A 27,857-nucleotide genomic window follows, 5' to 3' on the forward strand; every position below is an offset into this window, starting at 1 on the left:
TGGCAGATGGATGTCAAAACCGCCTTCTTGAATGGGTTCTTGAAGGAGGAAGTGTATATGACACAACCTGAGGGTTTTGAAGATCCAGAAAATCCTAGTAAGGTATGCAAGCTTGAGAAATCTATTTATGGATTAAAGCAGGCATCCAGGAGTTGGAATCTTCGTTTTGATGAAGCGATCAAAAGGTTTGATTTTGTCAAAAGTGAAGAGGAACCTTGTGTATACAAGAAGTTTAGTGGGAGCAGCATAGTCTTCTTAGTCCTGTATGTAGATGACATACTTCTCATGGGAAATGACATACCAATGCTTGAGTCAGTCAAGGAATGGTTGAAGAGTTGTTTTTCCATGAAAGACTTAGGTGAAGCTGAGTACATTTTGGGAATCAAAATCCATAGAGACAGGTCTCGAAGGATGATTGGACTAAGTCAAGAGACTTATATTGATAAGGTTCTTGACAGGTTCGAGATGACAAACTCCAAGAGAGGTTTTCTCCCCATGTCCCATGGCATTACGCTCAGTAAATCTCAATGCCCGGTTATGCCAGATGAGATGAGACGTATGGCTATCATTCCTTATGCTTCTGCAATAGGATCGATAATGTATGCCATGATTTGTACAAGGCCGGATGTTGCATATGCTCTAAGCATGTGCAGCAGGTTTCAGGCAAATCCAGGTGAAGCACACTGGACAGCTGCCAAGAACATCCTTAAGTACTTGAGAAGGACGAAAGGAATGTTTCTAGTGTATGGTGGCGAAGATGAGTTGGTTGTCAAAGGTTATACGGATGCGAGTTTCCAAACAGACAGGGATGACTTCAGATCTCAATCTGGATACATTTTCTGTCTGAATGGAGGAGCAGTGAGCTGGAAGAGTTCGAAGCAAAGCACTGTCGCAGACTCTACAACAGAATCAGAGTATTTGGCTGCTGTTGAAGCAGCTAAGGAAGCTGTTTGGATAAAGAAGTTCCTGACTGAGCTGGATATTGTACCAAGTTCTCAAAGGGGTATCGAGATATATTGTGACAATAATGGAGCTATTGCTCAATCCAAGGAAGCTAGGTCACACTTCAAATCCAAACATGTAGAGAGGAAGTTTCACCTCATTCGAGAGATCGTTGACAGAGGAGATGTCAAGATGAGCAAAATTCACACGGATGAGAACATCGCTGATCCGCTTACTAAACCCCTTCCAATGCATAAGCATGAGAAGCATACTAGTGCAACTGGATTGAAGCGAATGGTGTAATTAGAAGTTGTTTTTGTTTTGAGAAAACAAATTACATATGTAATACATTTATTTGCAGAATTATGTTTAATTGGAAATTATTTTCTTTTCTTATTTAATTGTGGTTTCAAAATTAAATGAAATGTCCAAAATAATTATGGATTGATGGGCTCATCAGGTTATCTATTCGATAGAGACTTGGTGTATGAAACCCCACAGGTGAACAAAATCCACATATTATTTAAGTTCCTAGTTCGAAATCATTAAAGTGGACATAAATGATTTCAATGAATGGACTAGCATGTAAGATTGATTGGATAGCTCGGTTTCATGGGCTATGGGAGCATAGTGATAAGGCTCGGTCAATCACATGGATATGCATGAATGATGCAGGATCGAACCATAGACCTACTTTGAAGTTCAAGTATAGAACTTCCGGATATATTAGTGGATTCCTTTGACATGAGTGGAACATTGGTTTCATTCAATGGATGAAATAACTGTGGTACATTCAAACGTCTTCCCGTAACTGGAGATTATAAAGGGTGTTTCCTGGTTGTTTCAGAAGTTGAGTGGGAGCTTTGGTTGCCACAAGATTGGATAGAGTCTTCCTATTAAATTAGGAATGTGTCATGTCTTGGCCTCTTGAAGAGGGAGAATTCAGAAAATGCATGGCCGTGCTCAAATGAGTTATATAGTAACCATTTGTTTTGTAATTCTAACTCGGATTTCAAGAAACGATTTGTAGATTAATATAGATCGCATAAGATGCAATCATATTATCAAATCGACACAAAATGACTTAAGGAATTTGAATATTGCGCACTTGTCTCAGACAAGTGGGAGATTGAAGGAATTGTGTCTTCGATAAGTGCAATTACTAGATATATCAAGGATCACTATTATGGAGATAATAAGTTCATTCTATTGGGGCGTCATCCTCTGTTGCTAGACTATGAGAGATGATCTTTGGGCTAGTCAAATAGCCCAAAGCCCTTTAGAATGGATCCTATATTGGTCACACACAAGGGTATTGGGTTAAGCAAGTTAGAGGCCCATTTATGGGCCTCATGAGCAATCAATTAGTCATAAGCATGAGTGGGCTAAGTATAGTTTGAGTAGGAATAGGAAGTGGGCTTGGATTTGGACTTGGGCTATTATTTAGAGATGTGATCTATAAATAATAGCCTTGCCTAGGGTTGAATATAGATGTCACAATTAACAATACAGTGAATTGTGAATCAAGCAACCACCATCCAAAGGCCCTCATCCTCCCTTTCTCACACGCACGCCTCTCCTCCCCTCTCACCCACGGCCGGCCACCCCTAGTGGCCCACGTGGTGTTGCGCGGTGGTTCTTGCCTGGTTGATCGTTCGTCCATCTCCGTAGAAGGTCGATATAAGTGTTCTTTCGCGACTAACTAGCATTAGTGGAGGTCTTAATCCGTGCCCGTGGACTGAATAGAGGAATCGCGTTTGAGGTTCTTTATCTCCCATTATTCTTGCTCGATCATCGTGGAATCACGCTTCAAAGGTATAATTCTTACTTCTTTATGTGTTATGCATGAGATCCTTGGTTTGGTGCTATATGAATATGATTCATGTTAATTCCGCATTTAGTACCTATAATCTCCTTCAGAAAATTGATGATTTTATTTACTGGAAGCACACTAGGGATGGTTCCTTTACCACAAAATCAGTATATTCTCTAATACTCTCTCAAACTTTGCCTGCTCCGGATAGCCTGGTTTCTAATACATGGTGGAAACGTTTGTGGGGTCTTCTTATTCTTCCGAAATGGAAGTTATTCACCTGGAAAGTGTTACACAATGCGCTGCCGACCGTAGCTTTTCTCAGCCTTCGGGGTTTTCCGGTCGATACTTCTTGCATTTTCTGTAGTCAGGCACCTGAAACAGTTGATCATTTATTCCGAGATTGTGGGTTTATTAGGGAATTATGGAGATCTTTAGACGGGGATAGCTTGCATGCCACAGCTGTTACTTCATCCTTTCCACTTTGGTTTGTGGAAATTTTATCGCGCCTGGCAAATTCTCTGAATTGGGGCCAAATGGATAGTTTCTTTGGTTTATGTTGGGCAATTTGGTTAACGAGGAACAATGTCCGTTTTCGATCAGAGGTCTATTCTCCCGAATTAATTCTGGACTTGGCTATTACATGGAAAAATAGAAGTACCAGGGCTAGGGAGCTTGATGTTTTCAGGTCTACTACTCCCCCAGGTTTTACTGCTCCTCCTTCGGTCTATATCCTGTGTGGGTCTTTACATAATGACCCTGACAATATTCTACTTTTTGATGGTGCATGGGATAGCGTAAGTCTTTCAGCTGGTGCGGGTTGGTGTTTTAAGGATCCTATTTCCAAGGATCTAATTGCAGGTGGTGCTCGTGCGTGTACGACTAGCTCTGCTCTACATTCGGAATTACAGGCTTGTCTTTTGGGTCTTCGCTAAGCCATTCAACGGGGTATTCGTCGCCTTTTACTACATACGGACTGTTCTGCCATTCCCCAGCTGATTCTTAATCAGCGTTCTACAGACATCTCGGTGGTTTGGATCTTGGAAGATATTCGGGCAGTTCTTGCTTCTTTTGAGTCTTGTCATCTGTGTAAGGTTCCACGGTCGTCAGTTGAGGCTGCTCATCATCTAGCTGTTGCAGCTCGTCGTAGGTAGTTGTTATCTTTTACTTTTTAATTTAGTTTGTAGTTCTCTTTGTCAAAAAAAAAAAAAATAAAATAAAATAAAAATTGTTGAGTCGTTGACCCATAAAATTTATATATATATATAAATATATATATATATATATATATATATATATATATATATATATATATATATATATATATATTTAATTTTTTAGAGAAAAAAAATAAAAAATAAAGCAAATCAAAGTTCAGTCAGTTGCCGCCGTCGGATCTAAAATCTATCAAAAAACCCTGACAGGTGTCTTCACTGGAGTTATCACCATCAATTTTTGTCATCACATATTCACATTACCTTATCCGAATAAAATAGAGCACATATAAATAGAAATAATAATATTCAAATTAAAAATAAAAGGAAATTAGCCTTACCACTTCATATAATATATATGAACAATTAAACATTATTAATCGACTTTTGATGAGTTTGACATAATTTTTAGATTTATATTCTGTACCTTTTTAAAAATAATTATATTCCGACAAAAACTAATGAGCGTCCCCGAGGCGCTAGATAAGAGAATTAAAAGTAGAAGTATTAGAGTAAAACTAACATAATTACACCGAACGACGCGTGATTTTGTCATGCATTCCTAACTTAATACTCTTTCAACCAATAAAATTATTCCTTAACTAACGCCCCGGGGCGCTTGTTAGCAAGATCCTTATATTCCCTCTATTATTCAAATGTATCATTGGAGTTTGTACATATATCGAGATGAATATTTTTACTATAAATATCTTTACTTAGATATTAGTAAAAAAAATTTAAAAATTACATTATAAAATTAGACATTATTGTTATTAATCCAACAATATGTTACATGAAAACTTTTATTTATTATGTATTCTATAAAAAAAAAGTAAATCGAACCTAATGTATGAATAGTGTAAGACCCAAGCAATGCATTTTAAAAATACAAAGGACACTGAAAAATTTCTTTATATATAGCCCACATTATATAGAAAATGATATACTCAGTATGTCGTATTTATACACAATTTTATTTACTAGTAACCCTTTTATATATAAAAAAAAAAATGACCCACTTGTAAATTAGTCGTAGATTTAAATAAATTAATGTCTGCATATGCAAAAAATTAACGGATTATTTACAAGTATTATAAAGGCATAACTATTATACAAAATCTAATGCATAATTAGGGGTATTTGAAGATTTTACACAACAATAAATGGTAATGAGACAACATTAAACTACTTTATTACCTTTATAAGCATTTTAAATACCCTTACACTATTAATGGTACAATTTCACAACCTAGTAGTACAAATATCATCTTCAAAAGCATCTTCTTGGTACTATTATCTCATTTATAGTACTTTCTACTTTGTACCATTTTACTATCAATGATATAATTTACAACTCACTGACTCAATAATTTTCGATGTCATTTCCTAATTCTTTTTCCCTCCATATACGGCTTTACCATACTATACATAAATCATACCTATACATAACAATATTGTACTCCATAATATAGAGTACTTTGTTGGAAAACTCACCTCAATTACATCTGCTTGAGAGTAGGAGATTGAGGGATTCCCTTAACTTTCCCTTTACTCTTAAGAGTTGGCCTGCGGAGCTAGACTAATTTAATACAAGTGAGGTACCGATTTATTAGAGTCTTTTCATCTTATCTATAAAAAAAGCCGAAAAAATAACACTGCAACATAGATTACTCCGTACTTTGTTGTCGCTAAGAGTTGCCTATATCATTACCCATTTTATAATCGAGAAAAATGAACGTGTAATAATCCTCCATGAACGAGACAAATTAATTTTATTTTCTAGAAATTTCAACAAACCCCACCTCCTTTATATCCACTTTCTCTCTCTTCCTTTCTTCGATTCTTCTTCACCTGATTTTCGCAAGTCGCAACACAAACGGTAAGAGAGAGAGTACACAGATTACCTAAAATTTCACAGAATTAGAGTAAAGCCTTAAGCTTTCTCTTTCTAAACTGCTTTTCAATTAATATTTTTTTTTTTTCAATTTTTTTGGGAATTTTTCATGATTTTTTTGGAATTAATTTGTGGGTATACTATGAATTTTTGCAGGTGAAAGTTAAAAATGGCAAGTGAAGTTGAGAAGAATGTTTCTGGACAAGAAGAAGTTGTTTCAATGGAGCTCCCTGCGCCTTCTGGTTGGAAGAAACAGGTCTTTTTCTTTTCAATTTTTCACTTTTAATTTTTCTGCTGGTATTAAGTTTCTTAATTCTTTGTATGAATTGGGTTTTATTTTTGTTGATTCTTGGTATTTTATGATATGGGTTTGTGTTTAATTTTGTATTAATTGAGTAATTTGTAGGATTAATTAGTTTTTTTTTGTAAGTTAGGGTTTGTATTTGGGGATTTCTTGCTAGTTTATTTTGATTAATATACCTTTTTTAGCAAATGGGGGGGAAGGGTTTTTGGAGGAAAATATTTCAAATATAGTTAAACTACCAGGTGTTTTGTCTTTTAGGGTTTAGTGGGATTGTGGGAAGGCACTTACATATTTATTTTATTAAATTATTATTTTACTTGTTGCTTGTAAACATTTTTTTTAAGCAGTGATTAATTTTAATTCGCATTTTAATTTCAGGCATTTCTCTTTAAATGCAATATTCAAAATGTAGAGTGTCATGTTGTTTTCTTATAAAAATGCTGCTTTTCCAATTGTTTATTTCCTTTTTAATTTTTAGCTGGTTTGGGAGGGGGGAGTGATGGATTTGGGAAATTCAAGCTGCGGATACGGTGGAAATTAATTTGAAAATTGTCTTTTAATCGTTCAATTGCTATTCAGTGTTGAAAAGATCCCCACTGATAATATGAATGATATTAGATCCATAAGTTGAATAACTGTTAACAGTTTCTCCTCCATGTAAGCTAGTGTAGGGAAATTAGAAGTAGAAGAAGATTGAGATCAGTGAGATGCTCTCTGCCGGAAGTACATTGCCAAAGATTTTGCGTATTTGAGTATTGGCCTGGCTAGGTGAACCTTTTACAACATAAATTTAGTACAGGCAGTTGTGCAAGTTTAGCTAGGATCTAAGAGCAACTTATGTGTAGTTTTGAACTTCACTGCATGGTTGGCTTGGCTTTAAATTAGCAATTTAAGTTTCTAGGATTTTTGTATTTGATTAGTGTTATTATCATAAGAATACAAGTCATTGATTTAAAGCTGGGTGAGGACTAAGGACATTAAAATGGAGAGTGTTTAAAGGTAATCTGTGAAAGTGCCATTGCAAATCGTTATTACTAAATGGATTCCAGGTTGATTTGAGTTGATGTTACAGGCAGCCTTGCACATGCTCCAATTACTTACTTTTATTGAAGGTAGTGTATTGCAGAAAAGAGAGTTCATTTAAAGGATGTTTGATGAATGCTTCAAGTATAAGATGTATGATACTTTGATGAATGAATGATGGATATTTTTAGAACAGAGGTATTGGATGTTTGTAAGGTTTAAGTTTGAAGTTTTATGAGGTGACCTAGTGATGAAAATTGTCCAAAGAATTGCTGACTGGAGATGTTATATGATTTTTCACATTAAAGATCTGTAGTTATGAAAAATTGGATGTGAACATGAAAAAAAAATCCAGAGATATTAAGTTATCGTACACTAGTGCGTTTTTCTTTATTTAGTCCACTAGCTCTTCTCCATGAACCATATGAGACCAAGACAACAAGGATCTTTATTTTAATATGTTATCCATAGTTATAAACACATAATGGAGTATAATGTATGTTGTGGGTGGTGGTCAGTATCAAATGAATTATTATATTTTTATGAGAGCTTCCTTGATAATGAGACTGGAGATCGTGAGTTTCTTTGTCATGTGTTGACTAGGGGGAGAGCAGATTCATGATAGTAATTTTCAAGGATGAACCTGAAGGAGATAATTGATGGTTTGGCTGCATGGTATTGGTGATAGCTACTCTATCAGCAACTTCTTCATGATGCTTGAGGGGCTGCTTGATTCTTGATAACTCTGACTTCCATTTGGGGCCATATAAATATCTAATAGGCTTATAAAATTGAATACCTTTTTACTTTGCCTTTCCCTTCAGTTTTATTGCCTGGGGTTGAATTTCTACATTTTGGACTCATAGCAGCCTTGAACTTTATTGATCTAGTTCACAACTCTGACCATTATAGGTAGGTGTAGCCTCCGAAGCTCCTAGTTTTTTGCATGCACCCCAATAATGACTCTAATCTATTTCTTGAGTAAAAAGAATTAATTCATGACCTCATACTTCTAAGTCCTTGATCTTAGTCCGTCTTGCAGTTGTTGTTGTTGTTTTTTATTTATTTATTTAAATGTTAGGGTTTGGTTGATTTAGCTTGGTAAGGTCAAAGATGTGTTAGCGCCAATGCAAAAGAGTAATTAGAGAGCAGTTTTGAAATTTTAAATCATGGAGTAATTAGGAATTCTGCACCTAGTGAGGGCATAATTATTGTTACAAAAGAATTGCTGTTTGGGCATGTGAGACTTTAAACTGAGGAAGAGATGGGAAATGGAGTTTTCAAAAGAAGTCTTGGGAAGTCGGGAGACCAAAGATGACTTGAATTAAGGGAGTTAAAGATGATATGAAGAAATTGGGTTTGCAAAAGCATGAAGCATTGGATAGAAGCGTTGGGAGGAAGCGAATCTTTGTGGATGACCACATGAGGTGTATGTTTTGGTTCATGTAACCAACCCATACAAGGCTTTGGTTTTTGTTGTTGCTTAATGTTGTATTTCCTTTGAACTTAGATTTTTGATGGTTGAAGCGTTGATGAGATACCCGGGTTTATCAGAAGCTTTAGGGATTAAGAGTTATATAGATTTGATGATTGTATCTCAGAATTTGGTTGGCTTAGTACCTTGACAATGCATAAACACTGTTTGTTGGAGTTAATAACCTTGCCATTTGTGTACATGTCTTTTTTCATCAAGAAGGATAGGCGTTGGAGGAGATCAGGTCTAACGTGTCGTCACAGAAATGCTTTTGTATTGGTGCTATTACTATAAGCGTTGAAAGACTTGAAACCCTGCAGTTGAGATTTCATTTGAAGTATAGGTGATAACAAACGTGCACAACTGATTCATTCATTCAATCTAATACCAGTGTACTACATAAGAGTATGGGACAAATATCTTTCTAGAGGGACTATAGGGAAACCTTATATTCTTATGGTGTGCTCTTGTCATGAAATGCTTAATTTTTCTAGGCTGTTCGTGTGTTACATAGTTTTACTTTCTATGGCTGTAAATCTGTAATATGGGTTTTGTCCCTGCTAAGAGTTCTGGCTCTGCTGATCCTATGTATGAAGTCCTCCCAAGGAACATTGCAGAGCTCAGTGCAGAGCCAATTTTAGAGCTCCCCAAGTTGTTATATGAAATCAACACTTCCCTACTTTTGCTGAGGATCTGTTGAACTTATAATGGAAATGGTGCAGGTTCTGTTAAGCTGCGCATGACTTGTTTTAATAGAATTTGGTAAGTCCTCTACTATTTTCGTTTTACATACCAATTTTTCAGAAAAAGCATTTATATGGTGGTGATCACAATAGGAAGAGTCAATATGTTCCAGCTGTACTGTTCTAGTGGAGTATACTGAAGATGCTTAACCTTGGTGGTTTGGTTTCCTCCCTGTTCCTGAGGTCCCCCTTGCTGATTGCAGAATCCCTGGCTTGCTAAATCCTTGGACTTGATGATCAATGATAAGGATTTTGTTTCATGAACAGACATCTGATTGAATACATATACATCCAAGTGCTTTCTTATGATTAACACGTCGTAAGATCTGATATTTTTTTTTTGGGAATTTGTTTTGACAAGTCTGCTTTGGGAATCTAGAGAAGTGTTTGTAAAATCCTTCCAAATAGAGGCTCTAGATGTCAAGAAAGTCTCCTTTTTATTGAGGATGCTAGTTCGGAGCCTTTTTCTTTGCTATTATACGATTAGCTGAATGTAATACCTAGATCAATACTTATATGACCTATTGTCTAGGAAAGCATACTTCTTGGTCAACAGAAGTAACCCTTTTGTTTTGGGTCTGCTAGAGTTGCTGAAAGTTGAGGAAAGGCCTTGTCACTACATCTTCAGTTTCTGTAAACTAGTCTCTTGTGGTTAGCTGTTGGAGGTAGTAGTTCCTTTAGAGTTTACTAGGATGAGGATTATATGGCATACCCGGGCTTAACCTAGTTTTTTTAGCTTATTAGCAGACTTGCTATGCATGTCCACTGGAGAATCATTTTAAATCCAGGATTTGCCGCTCCTGTTTCAGTATGTAATGTGGAAAATGAGACAAATGGATTGGATGGAATTCACTAACTATTTTTTGAATTAATTTGTTGAGGTGTTGACTTATTAACTTAGGCTTGTAGGGATATAATCTGTAGCAAATATGTCTCTATATAACATGGCATGAGTGAAACTTTGAAGAGGTTTTGGATCAGCAAATTGAGGGAAGTCTGATTACTAATATGAGGAGAAAGGACAACGGACATCATTAAGCTTGGGAGATAAAGATGTTCTGTTTGTTTTTGTTCCTTTAGCTCTAAGTGAAAATGCTCTATACTTTTGGGATACATGGTGAAGACATTTCTGATAATTCAGTTGGTAAGATATATATAAGGATTTGATCTTGTATGGCGATACATTTCTTGTTGTACAGCCAAGTATATGTAGTTACTAACCTTTTTAGGCCTTCTTCTCTTCACCTAATAATCACTGGACTTTAATTATTTTTGCTGAAACTAACTGAAATTAATTTATTTTTACTAAACTTAAATTATTTTTACCGGTTAAAACTTATTTTTATTGATTCGCGTATATATTTGTTATACTTATATACTGATTTTTTTTTAAAAAAACTTACGTTTATTGAACTGAACTTATTTGAATAAATTTACTAAACTTAAATTATTTGTACTAAATTTTATTGTTTTAAGGTGAAGAGATAGGGCCTTAGTGGTTCTAGTCTATCTTTTTATGAAATCTTGTTTTTCATGTTTAGTATAAATTCCCATGGAAGATTTGCTTATAGTTCTCTGACACTTCCCTTTTGATTTAGATTTATAACGTGTGTTGAATTTGTAGATTTTTGTGGTCATCCCCTGACTGTGGAACCTGTTTTCTCTTGGATTCGAGGAAGTTTTAATATGGTAAATCAATGCCTTAATATGAAAGATTTGAAATGAATCATTCTTTTATGTTGGAAAATTTTAGGGTACTGTACTACTGCTCTATCAATTGGCTTAGAGCCTTGTAGAGTTGTTCATGTTTGATCTTTGCTGTTTTGTTGCATCCCCAAGGATGGATTGAAGCTTACGTAACCTAGCATCTGGACACAAGCCAATTAAGTTCCTCGTATAGTCTTCCTGAATCTCTTGATGGTACAGACAAGAGCTTTCGTAGTCAGCTTTTCTAGTGTATATGAGATGCAGAACTCGCGATTTGGGTAATAGCTGATTGTCTGCTCATACCAACGATTCCTGCATGGGCTGATGGTCATCAGTCATATCTCTTATCCATGCTGTAAATCTTGTGATTGAAAGTACCTGTACACGTAAATCAATCCTAATTGGGTTTAGCTGGGTGTAGTTGGGCAATTGACCTAATATTAATCCTTGCAAGGTAAGTGCTACTAGTCTACAACCGCTTGCAGCTAGCTGCTTGGGACTCAATTCCCTTACAGGCTTAAATTATCCATCAACAAGGAATCAATAATTTGATAAATGTTTAGACTTGATTTTAGAATATCTGTATGGCGGATATGGACAGACTTTGAGTGTAAGAATACGCTGTTATTGATACAGAGTCCTAAGGTGACAACCTATCTCATTTTCATTTCCTTATTGATATCTTGTGGCATTCAAGTCTTCATAGATCTCCTGTTGTTATCTCGCTTATCTTTAGCATTCCTTTTGAATTGGCTCTGATAAAAATCTGAAGCTGTTGATTGAACAAGCTTTAATAGCCTTGAGGGGAGTGGGATTGCAAAACCTTAGTTCCTCTGACCTTCTTTCTTGCTGAACCAATGAGGTCAGAATTTGGGCTCTCTGCATTCATCTAATCTATTGACGCCTTGAATCTTGATATCTAACTTGATGCCTCCCTACCATCTTTACTTTGTTTTAATGACCATGTTATGCCTGGCACACCTTTTTTCACTGTCTTCCTTTTTTTGTTTTTTGGGTGTGTGTGTGTGTGTGTGGCTCAGTGGATACACATTTGGCTATGTCTACTTGAAACTGCTACTTCAAGTTTGACCAAGCACTTTTTGAGGCACATGGAAGTATTGAAACACAAGTGAATAGTAGGTATCTTTAGTGATGGCTAATAGGCTTACCAAGGGTTCTTTTTAAGCCATTATGATATAAGGATTAGAATTTGTTGATCGTGTACTAGATGTTGGGTATGTGGTTGTGAGCTTGTACCGTCGTGTAGGTGCCATTGCCTGAAAACAACTGGGAGTGACGTATTGAAAGTAGCTGACTTTGCTGTGTGTTTAAATTCTCGATAGTATTCTTTTGATCTTTGCGGATGGTACTGATAGATGAACGGTCTAATCTAGCTTACTAAATATGGCTGGGTTTTGTGATCATGTTTTTTCACTGGGAGAACAGCATCAACTGTGACAAAGCAACTCTGATTTGTCTTCTCCATTTGTGAGCTTTTAAGCTAGTGTTATGCAAACAGACTCTTTTCAAATTACGTATTGGTTTCATTTATGCACCACATTAGAGTAGAATATACTTACTGCTGTGTAGTTCGGCCATTAGTGAGATCTTGAAATGTGGTAATTATATATAATGTGTGTTTGACGAAGGATAAACTGAATACTTGCTTAGCTGCATCAATGCAAAAAGAGCATACATAGATCTCCCTGATTGGTTATTTATCAGTGCTAGGATGAGTCTATTGTCAGGATTGTCATCATCAAGTTGCTGGTTTAATGACTACTTGTTTGATTTTATCCTCAAGAAAAACAACTTTTGCTGTCTTCTACTCTTCTTGTATACAATCTTAACTCATATAATTAGCCCTGAAAATGCAGCACTTAGTGGGGTAGCAATGTAGCATGCTTATAAAGCTCATGGAATTTGATGTCATAGTTTCTTTTTTCTTTTATTTTATTTTATTTTATTTTTTCAAGGAAACTGAATTTTTTTTGTTTTTAAAAAAAAAATTGTCCTGTCTGTTGACTCTCCTAGTCTATGCACGCCCCTCTCCCCGCCCTTCCCTGCTTCTTTATCTCCATAAGTTTGTTTGTGGATGAACTACTTTTGGAAGTAAAAGAGAGATTATTGATTGCAAATTCATTTTGTACTAGTACTCCCTGCGTATCACAAAAATTTGCATGCCTTCCTATTTTAAATGTCCCAAAATAACTCACTGACATTTTATGGTGTTCTTCCACTTTTTAGGCACTTTTTTCTTATTTTATCTAAACATTCTCTCATTTTTCGCTTTACCCACTTCAATATCTTTACTCATCCATGTTGATGATTCTTTATCTTTGTGTTAATGCAAGTACTTGTGGGACATCGGGAGTACATCTTATTGCTGTAAATGTAAACTACTTTTTGTCCTCTCTTTTTTCCCCACTTATGCTTCTGTGTTTCACTTTTTGCACTTTATACAATGGGGGAAGGTGATTTCCTTGTGGATTTACTGTTCTGAATCTTTTACTGTGATGAGATGTTTGCAGTTCTTCCCTAAAAGAGGAGGCACCCCTAGGAAGAATGAGATTGTTTTTACTGCCCCAACAGGGGAGGGAATTCACAACCAAAGGCAGCTGCAACAATACCTGAAATCTCATCCTGGTGGTCCACCAGCATCTGAATTTGATTGGGGCACAGGTGAGACGCCTAGAAGATCAGCTCGAATTAGTGAGAAAGTTAAAGCTTCTCCTACTACTCCTGATAGTGACCCCCCCAAGAAGAGGAGTAGGAAATCGTCTGCTTCCAAGATGGATAGCAAGGACGGCGAGGCCACAGCTGAAGAAACTAAGACGGATGAGATCCAGATGGATGATGCTGAAAAGATAGAGAAAAAAGAGACAGATGAGAGAGCCAATAAAGATGTCGAGATGCAGGAAACTGGAAAGATTGAGACAGGTGGCGCTGAGGTTGAAAAGGAAGTTGCAAAAGAGAACCAAGCCGAGAACAAAAATGTGACTTCTGAGATCAAGGAGGCTGTTCCTGAGCCTGAAAGTGAGACTGCAGTGCCTGTAGCTGAGGATGAGAAATGTGCAGAAACTGAGAAGCCAGATACAAAAGAAAGCGAGGGTGATAAGACCTCCGTTGATGACGCAGAGAAGCAAGGCCCACTAGAACCAGCTGGGAAGCAGGATAGTTTGCAAGAACCGGTGAAAGAAGATGCTGTGATTCAAGAGACAAAAAAGACTGAGGGAGATAAGGCCGCTGTTGAAGATGCGGATTTACAAGCAGGGAAGCAAGGCCCACAAGAGTCAGCTGAAAAGCAAGAAGGTTTGCTAGAACAGGTGAAAGAAGATGCTGAAGAAGGCAAGAAAGATGCAGCTGCTGATCCAGATGCAAGAAATGTTGAGGATAAAATAGGAGCAGATGCTTCTCAAGTAACTACTCTTGAAAAGAACACAGTGGGAGAAGATATTTCTAAAGCTGCGGAGCAACCACATCCTGAGAAACAGGACAGTTTGCCAGAACAGGTGAAGCCTGAAGCTGATGTCAATATAGCTGCCAAAGACAATGGAACAGCTGCTCCAGAACCCACAGAACCAAAGGGAAAAGATTCCGTGGAGGGTGACATGAACAAGAAGGTAATGGAGGTGATCGAGAATGGAAGCCAAGCAGGCGAGGCTAGGTCTTGAATCTTGATTCTTGCTAATCATATTGTCATCTTGCTGTTGAGTCATCTCTCTTTGAGATCTACGGGGCTCTCTGAATGACTGTTGTAGCATTGTTGTTTATGGTAGAAACTGATTTGTTGTTTATGGTAGATTCTGATTTGTTTTTAGTCAAGATACCCCTGTACACAGTTGTAGATTAGGCCACAGAGTCTTGACCTAGCCTGTGATTAGGGGGAAAATTTGTAGCTCCTGTAGAGATCTGTCTGTAACGTTTTGCTGTCAAATTACTGCTTCTGTTATAACTTAACAACCATTATATGTAATGTATGAAGCTACACCTATATGTACTGTTAAATAATTCTATATCCTTGTAACACTTGAATAACGTGGCTCTATCTGCTGTTTGCAGCTGATCATTTGATTGAGGAGATAGAAATCACTTGCATTATAACATATGCTCTTTAAACCGTGATATAAGTTTGAAAATGCCGAATTACAACTAAGGTGTGACTAATTATGATGAATAGTTACATGTAAAATGAATTGCCTTAAGAATGGCAAAATTCACATACTCTGTAGAAAAAATGTTGCCGATCTAGTGGGTCTTTACAGATTATGAGTAGAAAGTCTGAAATCTACACCAAAACAGAGGAGGTGGATACAACTCTCGCTTAAAAAGAAGCCGGGTGCAGTTAGAATCAGAAAGTCTTTCAAAGCCCCTTGAGAACTCCATCAAGTCCTGTCAGTGTAGTCCATTTCTCAAACGCACTAGCCGAAGATACAAATGCGATCTTAGATGATTCAACATCTTTCTGGGCCACTACAAATCACGAAGAAATATCAGTATGAGATGTCATAATGAAGAGAAAGTAAGCTTAGAGAGTTTTCCAGCCATACCAGATGTTATCAGCTTTGAAATTGAGGTGTTGAACATATCAATTTCTTCCTTTTCCTCAGGGCCTGAGCTTAGCTGTTAGGGGAGTGTTTCAGGTGGTTCAAAAGCAATAAAAATTTTCTGAGAGTTCTGCAGATCAATGAAAGACTTGAAACCAACAATAATCACTACGAGTAAGATTCAGGAACAGACCTTGGCGAAGGCTGAATTAGCCTTCTTAATCCAATCAGTGTCAGTACTTGCGCCAAGAACTGAACTAGCGGCTTTCAGATCATTGCTATCTATAGCTTGGCCGACCTGGCTCAACTTGTACACGACATCTTGCAGGTACCCTGATGGTTTTGGACATCAGATAGACAGAAAGAAAGAAATATATTGCATAAGCATTATACTGAAATGTGCATTAACCACTAGGCTCACAAAACGAAAAAGTCCCATGTAGAGTACTTCTAAACCAAGCACATTGTAACAAACACAAATGTACAGTTCAACCTATTAGGCTCGAGCAAAAAATAACAATCACAACCTTTTCATCTGGTGAATATCGTCGATGTCAGAACCCATGTAAACTATGTTACTCGGATTTTTCATTTAGTTTTCTAGTATCTGTGTCGTATTCCTCCCAGACATAGTTATGATCCCTCAAAAATAGCATGAAACCAAGGAAAATCTAGGCATATTGGTGCCAGACATCGTCACACCATCACACAATATTCGAGTTAACAGGTTTAGAGTCTGAGTAACATACATATATATATGTCAGAACTCAGTAAACTCAGAACCAGTTGAAAAACTTGAGCAATTATGTTACAGTACCAAATTTGGTTTCAAGGATCCAACACGAGTACTGTATATGAAACAATGACTTCATTAAAAAAAACTCAAAAATTAAGAAAAAAAAAAAAAAAAAAAAAAAAACCTTTTTCTTTAGTGGATGAGTTAATAACTCCTTGTTTTTCAAGCCTCTTCTTCCTATCCTTCTTGACCTTCTCCAAGAGCTCTAAATCATCCTCAGCTTCCAATGGCGCCGCTTCGGCTTTTCCTGCTAATGATAGAAGAAATGCAGAGGATAAAGACAGGGCAAAGCTTCTTTTACTAAGACATGGAAATGATGATAAGATTGGTGATTCTGTTTCTGCAGATTTACAAAAGGGTACTAATAAATTAAAATGCTTGTTTTTTTGAAGGCAAAATAATGAATTTGATGATGAAATTGAAGTGGGTGTTATAGAATTGGATGATGAAAGATAATGGAATGTGTTAGCAGTTGACAGAAAAGCTGATGCTACTGCCATTTTTAATTTTTTTTCTCTTTAATTTCTTCTTTCACTTTATGTTTTTGTTAGTAGAATTCAGTAGTATGAACCTTTTTTTTTGGTGGGAAAAACTTGTGTAGGAGGGGCAACATTGGACTTTAAAGAGATAAGATTTTGTTGGATATCTCTGATCCAATTGATAATATGGGGTCATTTTTGTAAATTTAGAAGGTTTTTTTTTTTGCAGTTTTTGCTTATTAATTTTGATGTTTAATTGTAATATTTTATTTGAATTATGTTGCTTACTTTTTTGTACTCCATACTAATTAATATTGAATTGAATGTAATATTTGATTTTTCAGGACAAAATACTAGTTTATCTCTGTTTATCACAGAGATTAACCTAGGCTTCCTTATTTTTCGACACCATATAAGCATATATATATTGCTAGATTTATCTGATTATATATTTTATATTTAAATTTATTTTATAGCATATAATTTAAAATATTTGACGCTCAAAGTTTCTATATGAATAGTATCAATAATAATAGTCAAAATTTCATACATGGATTGAAATACGGAGGAAATAGTTAGTTATTAAAACGAAACAACCGCATGATTTCTCTATAATGATACTCTTGATTATTTTCATTAGTGCACCTCTCTGTCTTTTATTGTTTTAGCCACACTAATCTAGTCAAACATACTTCATTTTCACTTGCTTTGTTGTATTCTCACATTTGTGAATTGTTCATCGTAGAGATCCATTATTGCTACCCAAGTGACATTAGTTTTCTAAGTTGAATAGAACAAAGTCTAATTCCATGTACATGACGCGTGGAATTGGCTAAAGAACTTTAATCAGAAAGAGCTTAAAATTGGTATGTTCAAACTTGACAAGGATACAATTGCATCAAAAGGACTAGCCTATAGAAAGAAACAATAACATGATAAACTTTGTGATATAAAGAAATGCTTCCCAAAAAAGTAAAGATTCCATGCATCCTACACGTATGTTGTTACTAGTGGCATATAAAAGGTCTTAATTATCAATTAAGATTTGGAGCTTTATTAAACAAATGAAAAGAAACGTTCAAATTAATTTGATTTATTTGGTAGTATGTAATGAAAATGAAGGTTGGATATGTGCTTCTTTAGGAAGAGACAGCTCTAAGGTGTGACCTTTTTAGTCATGTAGATGTTATGCATATAAAGATGCTCCTTAAAAAGCACAAGAAATATAATATGGATGGTTATATTTTATTATAAGATCTCTTTGAACTTTTTGATTATCATGGTATGTATCTTCTTCCAAATTAAAGCTTTTTCCAATTTTCCTATCAAGATGGACTTCAAAGTGATTAATGTTAAGCTAGGGATTTTATCATATCTTACGAGTAAGTATAGAGAAGAAGCTGTTTAAATCAGAAAGAATAATATAAAGTTAGAAATGGCGGATCAGAGGGAGTATGCAGAGTAATTAAAATGAGTGTGTTTTCCTCAGCCGTTATAGGTAGTTATATAAGAGATAATGGTGCAAACAAGATTAGATGTATTCCGATATTATTCCAAGTTATTATTAGTCTAATATAGATATTCCATCCACTAATACTTGATTATAAAATTTTGTAAACTAAAAAGCTTACATATCTTAAAGTTTACAGATTGGATTCGTTTATTTGATTCCCAAATGTTGTGTTTCTAATCAATAAGCATTTCGTGTATAGTTGAAATTATTTAATTAACACAAGAATGTACTATAAATTAGTTTACGTGCAATAGAAGTTTTGTTCTAATTTAGTGTAGTTGGTTGTGGTTAATAACATGAAGAAGTCTCCTTAATTAATCCACTTTAGTACACGTAATAACATATGATTAATTGGTAAGTATTTCTCTTAGCAAAGTAACATTAATTGTCCTATTATATGCAATGGAGTACTTATTTATAACTTTGATTATGAAAGTGATAGAAAATAAAATAACATGAAAAGGTTTCAAAAATGTTCGGTGGTTTACAAAAGTAAATCGTCATCTTGTTCACAAAACTAAGCTTTTTTGTACATTAACAGCGTTGATAGCACTAAGCATGAAATTGATGTTTTCATGACTTCTTAAAGATCCAAAGGTGCACTAATTCTCTAATCGATCGATCTAAAAGTTTCAATAAAAAAATAAGTGGTGCTTTAGAATCTTTGACGTTTTTTTCCCTTTTGCATGCATGGTTATTCACTATTGTGTATCATACTATGTTATATAAGAGGTGTACACGTAGGCCTGTATAGTACGCCGATGCGAACATCATAGTAGCTTAGATTAAAGTCAGTATTCACGACATGAGATTGAATTTCAATCAATATCATTTGCTGTTAATCAATTGTTGGTTGTTAACTGATTCACTTGATTAATTTGATAATATTAAATTAGCTAGATAAAAAGTTACGTACCAAACAATCAAACAAGTCATTTGACTATTCAATCATGTTCATAAGTTAAAATAACAGTTTAAGATCAATATGTGGCAAAAAAGAAACAACTATGAAACAAGGTCTCAATCACGTACATTACTCAATCGATTGATAATGTAAAAAAAAAAAAAAAACTTAAGTTATAAGACACTACCTTACCAAATCATATTTGTTCACTGAAAAAAGAAGATAAGATCCTAATTGCAACTCAATAGGTTTGCTCCACTTTCCAATTGTAATTGGCAACGAACTCCTTTTTTTTAAAAAAAAAAATAAAAAAAATAAAAAAAATAAAAAAAAAAAAAAGAAAAAGAAAAGGAACCTTAAAAGTTTGTTAGATTATTTTATTTTTGAACAACATCCAATTTTATATATATTTTTTAATTATAAATTCCTTAACATGCAATTTGATAAATCGATTGTGCTCAAATCTTACACTTAATTAATTCATGTGAAGGGAAAACACTAATTTAATTTCTTTGTTTAGTATGATGAAGATTTTCTTTTTTTATTATTAATCTTTACAAGCATAATATGGAGTAATATACAATGTCTATTTTATACAGAAATGTAGAAACAATATCATATTTTATTGTAATATGATGACAAAAAAAAAAAAAAAAAAAAAAAAAAAAAAAAAAAAAAACTATTAAAATGGAATTAAAAAATGTATATATTTCATCATGCATTTTTCTATTATTTAATGTTCGGAAAATTAAACTCTGATCTACTTGTTTCAATTATACTTTTCATATTCTCTCAAAAAAAAAAAAAAAAAAAAAAAAAAAAAAAAAAAAAAAAAATACTTTTCATATATGTGACTAATCTATCATGTTTGAACGAAAAAAATACCAAAGACGACTATTTATCATACATAGAGACCCTTGGAAGTTGCTTCTTTTGGGATCACACAAGTGAGAGTTGACCATTAGAAGTCTTAGCTTTGGAAACTAACGGTAGAAATTTCAATAATTAATTAGCAATCCTAAACTTATGTTAGAGAGTAACAACAAACATTTTCAGCCAAATACTTCCTTTAATGAAGTATAAACTATACTTAGGTTGAATAATATAATCCTATGGACTTTAATTAGCCTTAATTTTTATCTAATTAAAAGGCTTAATTAAGTGAGATGATGAGCAATCATATGGTTGTATTACCATCACATATATCATCACAGCATCTAGTGGTTGGTTCTTTGCACAGCACATATATCGTACAGCTCAACTACAATGATTAGTAGGGTAGGTTTTTTTCTTCGATCATTTCTTTGTTTCTTTAGTCGACATAATTAATTAGTATCATGATTCAAACATGATTAGCAAAATAAGACATTTTAATCTTTGATTGAGTTTTCTCCAATGTATGAAACTATATTCAGCTAGAACAATGCTTATTTTGTTCGGAAATTAATAATTGTGAAGTTGATATAGTGTTTACTACAACTATTACGGAGTAATGTAATAACTAAACACGAGTATAAAGAGTAGGTCATCATGTTTGATTATTCTATATTATTTTAACCTTTAAAATTAAATTAGACATTTAAGTGTTATTTTTAGGCCAAATTTCGTTCATCTTATGTTTACTTATTTTGAGAGAAGTAAGTTAACATTAGAGTTAACAAGTTTTAATAAGTTCATGTTCTTATAGGAAAAATAATATCAGATAACTAAAATGAGTTCAAATAACTTTAGACAAAATTAAATAAATAAAAGGAGGTAAATAAAGCAACATCCAACACTTGAATTCCCGTGGCTTGATCAAGGCCAACATACTCATTTTATTAGGAGGAGCACATAGGTATAAGAGCCATATGTCATGAGACGAGCGCAGATATATTGTCCGTCCGACACTTGAATTCCCGTGGCTTGATCAAGGCCAACTTTTCCACATGCACGACAAGCTAATAAATGGAGGAAACAACACGCAATGAAACGAACCTATACCACAGACACATGCATCAGTAAAGCGCACAAAGATAGGGAAGCTTTCTTATATAAGACTTGTTATGCTAGAGCATAGGGGTGACTGCTAGCACATGACACAAAGTTACCGTATCGAGCATTATCTCTTACCATCTTCTTATCATCAGCTACCAAATTAATTGTAATCACGACTGATTAAATTCGATCATACATGATATTGTAAACATATAAAGAAATTCAAATAACATTAGTCAGGTCTAATAAGTTAAATTTAGAAAGTTAAAGCTTAGAGCATCTCCAATGGTTTAATATAGGGACTTGCTTGCAAATTTTAAAAATATTAAAGTTGTAGCTTGACCATTGGAACAATATTGGAAGGCCTGCTTCAATGAGCAACACTGCTTGAAAATTTGAAGAAAATTCAATTTTTTTTTTTCTAATTAAAAAAAAAATCCAAAGTAATTTCCACCAATTGGAATACTATGCGTGTAAAATTGTTTGGCATGCAAAATACTACGGAGTAGATAGAGATAAAAAAAAAATACAATACTTAATGTGATAAATATGTGATATGTTTCTTTTCTTTTCTTTTTTTTTCTTTTTTTTTTGGGTATTATCTCAAGGACTCAAACACTCAATCACACTATATTCAAAAATTTTAATTTTTATGAATTAGAATTTGACTGTTAATTTTTTTTGTCGTATTATTTTTATATACTACAAAAAAAAACCACAATCATCTATGATATACAAGTAGTAAATAAAAAATCACTATATTATCCAATAATTTTAATTAAATATTAATAAACATAAATTTTAAAAAAAAATTGTTTGATGAGGCAAGCTACAAGGTGTTGTAGCCAACCAATATGGAACTTTGTAACTTGAAACCTTTGTAGTTCAAAAATCAGATGTGGCATGTTGTAGCTTGCCATTGGAGATGCTCTTATTAAACACACTCGATATACTTAAAAGTACCCTTTTCTTTAAGGGAAAAAAATAAAATAAAAAAAATTCACCCCTTTTGATGGTTCAACACTTCAATTAATTTCATTTGCATTTGTTACTTCCTCTCAAAGAAAAAAAAAAAGAAAAGAAAAAAGAAAAAAGAAAAAAAGGAAAAACTCAAAAACATTCAAGCGCGTTTACTCCATTTGACTAAAATCTTAATTACCTTAAAAAAAATGTGATTACTTTCTTAAACAAAAACAACTTCAAACAAAACAAGAAACTAATTAAACTTAGAAGACAGGTGTGAACCAATACCAAAAACCCCATTTATAAAACCCTTCCACATTCTTCTGATTTTCCTCTTCCTTTTTTCTTTATTCTTCTTGATTTGATGATCACTGTTTAGAAAATAACACAGTAACTAATCTGTGATACTATTAATTTTTCATATTCAATTATTGGGCTTTTTTATTTTAAAAAGAAAGCAATTTTGAGCATTTAATTTGATGGGGTTTTCTTAAATTGGGAGTTAACATTCTTAAAGAACATTTATTTTTCAATGGGATCTTCAATTTCAAGTTGAAATCTTTATTTCTGGGTTTTTTTTTTTAAAAAAAAAAGAGAATTTCATGGTGTATTTGAATAGTAACTATTTTAACATTAATTATAATAATAATTTTTGGTTGTAGTAGCTTTTTTTCATTTGAAGGCTGCATAAATTCAAATTTGTGGAGGTTGAGACTTGAAATGTTCTACAAAGCTATGAGATTCGGCAGATTGAATTCTTTCTTGTTCTTGCTCTTACTCTTCTCATCACAGATTGGTAATTCTTCCTATTGTTTATTTTATTTTATATTTTTTTTTTTATTTTTTTTGGCAGTTTAATTTGATCATATTGTTATTGCTATTTACTAGTGTGATTTTGTTATTATTCAGTCTGTTTAAATTTATCTCATAATTGATCTTATTGGGTTTTATACATGGGTGGGATTTTTGTTTTGCTGCTATATTTGTTGGAATTGTATTGCAAGCCTGCAAGGGATAAAGTGATTGTATTTTTAATGAATTGTTGAAATATAAGTTGAAGTTGCTTGGAATTTATGGGTTTTAATGGTTGTTTCTTGTTTATAGGGTCATTTTATTAGAAAGTAGGAGTACAAAAATTGGGATTATAGTTGTAAAGTAATTACTTATTGATTCCATTGATTAGTTCTTGCTGTGAAAACAGCCGCGAATACCGGGTAGATTGAGGAGCAAAACGAGGAATCTGACCGAGGAGGGGGTTTGTTGGCAAGAAGTAGATTATGCTATGGGTATTCACTATTGTTTTTTCTAGCCTTTGTGATCATGGTAGAAAATTTACATGTCAAAGTGTCTTGGTTTTGATGGATTTGTAAGCATTTGGTTGCTTTATCTGAATTCAAGTAGAGCTGCCCTTCACTGTGAAGTGTGATGAATAAGTAGCATTTAAGTGTGAACTACTATCTACGATGGCCTAAACCGTTGCCTGCCTTTTGTTTCTTCTAGTGTTTTGAGTGGAAATTATTGTATTCTATGATGTTTAATATATTTGATATTGTGTTCAATATGCTGAATTGAATTTTTGTAAATTTAGGATGTGCCCTCAGTTTAAATGTATGTTACTCGGACTCGTCCTTTCATCTTGAATACTGATGTCAGGTCCATTACATAAACTAATTAGTATCTTTAAAACATTGAAGATGACCAATTTTATGTGGTTATTTGAGAGCTGGAAAATTTATTCTTGATTATGCTGTTTCTGTTCCTTCTTCCAGCCCCTTTGACAGTAAACGCTTTTACTGGAACTTATGGAATTAATTATGGGAGAATTGCTGACAATATCCCTACACCTGACAAAGTTGTTCAGCTTTTGAGAGCTGCAAAGATACGAAATGTTAGAATATTTGACTTTGATCACAGCGTGCTTCAGGCTTTCAGTGGGACTGGGCTTGAGTTGGTTGTCGGACTTCCAAACGGTTACCTCAAAGACATGAGTGACAATGCAGACCATGCACTTAGTTGGGTCAAAGACAACATACAACAATTTTATCCTCAGACTCGTATTGTTGGTATTGCTATTGGAAATGAAGTACTAGGGAATGATCAGGACCTCTCGGAAAGTCTTTTAGGTGCAGCAAAGAATATTTATAATGCAACGAAAAGTCTCCATCTTGATCATAAAATTCAAATTACCACATCCCATAGTTTCGGTGTTTTTGATAATTCTTACCCTCCATCCAATTGTACGTTTAGAGATAATGTGAAACAACAATTCATGGTGCCACTTTTGAACTTCTTTCAACAGATTGGATCCCCTTTTTGCCTTAATGCTTATCCTTTCCTCACCTATATGAGTGATCCAAAACACATTGATGTAAAATATGCTCTTTTTCAGAAAAATCCTGGCATTGTTGACTCCCAAACAAAACTCCACTATGACAATCTGCTTGATGCTCAGATTGATGCAGCTTATGCTGCTCTAGAAGATGCGGGTTTCAAGAAGATGGAGGTAATAATTACCGAGACTGGTTGGGCATCTCATGGGGATCCAAGTGAAGCTGTTGCTACTCCAGAAAATGCAAAGACCTACAATTACAACCTGCGGAAGAGGCTAGCTTTGAGGAAGGGGACTCCAATGAGGCCAAAAATCATGCTTAAAGCTTATGTGTTTGCAATGTTCAATGAGGATGACAAACCTGGGCCAGCTTCCGAGAGGAATTTCGGGCTTTGGAAACCTGATGGTAGCATCTCGTATGATGTTGGTTTTCCTGCATTAAAGTCATCGGCAGTATCTACATCACCCTTCTCAATTAAGGTACATTTGATTTATATATGTATTTGTCTCTATCTGTAGACTTAATTAAGCTGAGTGAATAATGGCCTCATTTGTCAAAACTTATGAAAACTTATCATTTTATTGAATTAAGATTAGTAAATATTGCTTCAAGAGATAAAAGGAGTTCAAAATTATACGAAGTATTATATAGTGCCTATTCAGATCAGATTTTTGCATTGCTATTATGTCATGCCCTATTTTTTGGGTGTATTCATATAGGCATTAATCATTGCTAGGCTTTTTGAGTTAGTATTTATCAATATCAAGTAAAAGTCCTTCCTACGAGCAATGCTGCTCTGAAAGTTTAGCTATCCTTTTGTGTTAGTGAGAAGTTCATGGTATACTAGGCTTGGTTTCATGCAGTATTCTGATTGGGATATAGTGTGCTACATCTTGGGATCAAAGTCTCATAATCTCTATTGTCTTATATGACTGTTGTAACGTAGAAAGATGGAAGTTTATCTTTGACTTTGTCGCGTTGTTAATCTTGATTAGTTTCCATCTCTATCTCTACAAGAGTTTTTGTAGAGCATACAAATATATCATACTTCATTTTCCCCTTGTTCTGACGTATGTGGATTTGGGAGTAGAACTTTAGAGCCTCTTACTTACAAGCTTGGAGAAATTGATGTAGGATATTTGATGGTGTGATAAGGGACAGGATTGTCAAATTCTATGACTACGGGTAAGGTAGCCTGGTAGGGAACTAAACTCTTATGATCTCTTTGGTAATCAAACTTTTCAGTTCTGTTATTGTTCTCTGACCACAGAAATCTGAAAATTATTGACAGACTAAGGTAGCCAAGTGTCCTTACAAGCTCATTTTCCAAATTTGTTCGCTACTAGAGCATGATATAGAAGTCTGAGCGACAGATTAGTAGTTTCTTTTCTTTCTAAATTTCAAGCCAAATATTTGTAACCTCTTTATCTATAAGACTTTATGAACATAGGATTGTGTTCATGTATATGTTCAATAAACTTGGAGGCATAAGGTTGAGGACTTTGGTTAGCTTTGTTATTCTCTCAGGTTAATTCTTGTAATGAATTGTCTTTGATAAGGAAATAAATATTAAGAATTTGATACACACTTTTTATGCATAGGATTCAACGTGCCAAATAGATTGCGAGTCTTGCGACTATTGTATGAATAGTATTGGTTATTGTAATCTATCCTTAAAACTTAGGGTTTCACTTGGAATATGAAAGGGCTTTTTTTCTCAGGAGTAATGTTTAGTCTAGAATTTATATTTCCTGAAATTTTTAGGGTGTAAAAATATAAAGGTATGTATCTGATTCCTTGATTTACAATGATGGACAGGATAAACGAGCTCGAGGTTGGTTGACATCATACTCCACCGTTTTTACTACCTCCATGATGATATTGTTTCTGCTCTTGAGATCATGATCAAGCTACAGCGTGGAATTTTATTCAGGATTTAAACAAGTAGCAGGTACTTTTCGAGTATTCAGTAAACTAATCTGTTGTGCTGATATAAAACATGATTAAGCATGTTTCCAGCAGCCACAGATGATTTTTGTAACTATTAAAATACTTGCTAGATGAAGCTGATAATATTTGTTACGTTCAGCAGTATATATCATTTTCCAATTAGCAAATAAAATCTCATCTTCTACTTTGTGAAGAATCGACAACTGCTTTTTAAGTTTTTAGCCGTTAGATGGTGCTTACCATTGTTTAGCATTCACCCTAATTTAGCCTTTTAGTTGGATGTAAGCGTCTACATGACTTTTTGTTTTGCATTCTGTGTTGGGTGAGTATAACTATTAAACCTTTGAGAAAAACTTTGCTGGTATTTTGGGTTTGGTGTTATTTATGGAACTAAAACGATCAAACATGTCTGAGTTACAACGAATGAAATGACTTAATAGGGAAGTTGTGGGAGGGTCGTCTATTATGCAGTATCTTGATGGCATTATCAAAGGATTGCTGTCTATCTATGAACTTTCTGTCCAACTTCAGCAGAAACATTTCATTGGTTTCCATAATGGGTTGCCAGGCTTGCGAGCGATGAGGTGGGATCATTGGGTATAATAGTATAATCCTCCTCCCTACTCACGCATTGTCCTCATGAGAACTAAGTATTATTTGAGGAAAGTGCAGGCCAATTCTGCCTTCTTTTTCAAAGTGAATCTCCCTTTCTGATATGAGATATGTTTACCAAGTGCAGCTGATTACGACTAGCCTATCCTGCTTGGCCCTGCTATCATTGGGGCTCTGGCCTCTGGGTGTGCCTCGGCCTTGAATGGTCCTGTTAAAAATATATTAGCCTTATGCTTGCTCGGCTAGATTGCTAGGGGGCGGCTGTCTGGATAATGTTAGGCTGACGGGTCGAGAATTTAGTTCCCCTCGCCGCCCCGGACATGCCCATGATCAGCTCCATGATCAACTGACCGACCAAGCACATGACACAAAGTTTACAAACAATTTAAATAAGATCTACAAATAGCACTCCCAACAAACATCTACGTACTTGTTATAGTTTACTTTGTCTAACAATTAGCACAATCAGCTAATCAGGCTAGTATTTTATTCTTTGCTAGCTGTATGATTTGTATTTGGCTTAGGCTTACTAAGAGATAAAAATATAATACTCGTACGAGTTACAAAATAATAGTACGTCTTCCCTAAATTTTCAATTTTTCTTACACCGGGTGAAATTTAAAAACTTAATTTTTATTATTACCTCCGTCCAGAATTAGTACCCACATGTGA

The 27,857-nt window shown here is 34.5% G+C and overlaps 3 protein-coding genes across 4 annotated transcripts; 2 read left to right on the plus strand and 1 right to left on the minus strand.

The window, feature by feature from the left end:
- Positions 1-5,712: 5,712 nt before the first annotated feature.
- On the plus strand, positions 5,713-15,162 carry LOC145611822 (uncharacterized). 2 transcript variants are annotated; one of them, XM_081667190.1, is made up of 3 exons: positions 5,713-5,848; positions 6,020-6,119; positions 13,646-15,162. In XM_081667190.1, the coding sequence occupies exons 2-3, from the start codon at positions 6,033-6,035 to the stop codon at positions 14,786-14,788; spliced, it is 1,230 nt and encodes a 409-aa protein (XP_081523316.1). In that variant the 5' UTR covers positions 5,713-5,848; positions 6,020-6,032; the 3' UTR covers positions 14,789-15,162. The 2 variants fall into 2 exon arrangements, with proteins under 2 accessions (XP_081523316.1, XP_081523317.1); XM_081667191.1 differs by having other exon boundaries at positions 5,778-5,894.
- Positions 15,163-15,260: 98 nt separating this feature from the next.
- Positions 15,261-17,030, minus strand: LOC145611823 (thylakoid lumenal 16.5 kDa protein, chloroplastic-like). Its single transcript, XM_081667192.1, has 4 exons — positions 16,582-17,030; positions 15,855-15,994; positions 15,665-15,737; positions 15,261-15,587 (listed from the first exon to the last, which is right to left on the minus strand). The coding sequence occupies exons 1-4, from the start codon at positions 16,955-16,957 to the stop codon at positions 15,478-15,480; spliced, it is 699 nt and encodes a 232-aa protein (XP_081523318.1). The 5' UTR covers positions 16,958-17,030; the 3' UTR covers positions 15,261-15,477.
- A 5,500-nt stretch (positions 17,031-22,530) lies between these two features.
- LOC145611108 (glucan endo-1,3-beta-glucosidase 14-like) lies at positions 22,531-26,899 on the plus strand. The gene is made up of 3 exons (XM_081666346.1): positions 22,531-23,089; positions 24,063-25,102; positions 26,442-26,899. Exons 1-3 carry the CDS (start codon positions 23,014-23,016, stop codon positions 26,526-26,528), a joined length of 1,203 nt encoding a protein of 400 aa, XP_081522472.1. The 5' UTR covers positions 22,531-23,013; the 3' UTR covers positions 26,529-26,899.
- Positions 26,900-27,857: the final 958 nt, after the last annotated feature.

The sequence above is a fragment of the Chenopodium album genome, chromosome 24 (genome assembly GCF_948465745.1).
Source record: "Chenopodium album chromosome 24, dcCheAlbu1.1, whole genome shotgun sequence".
NCBI lineage: Eukaryota > Viridiplantae > Streptophyta > Magnoliopsida > Caryophyllales > Amaranthaceae > Chenopodium > Chenopodium album.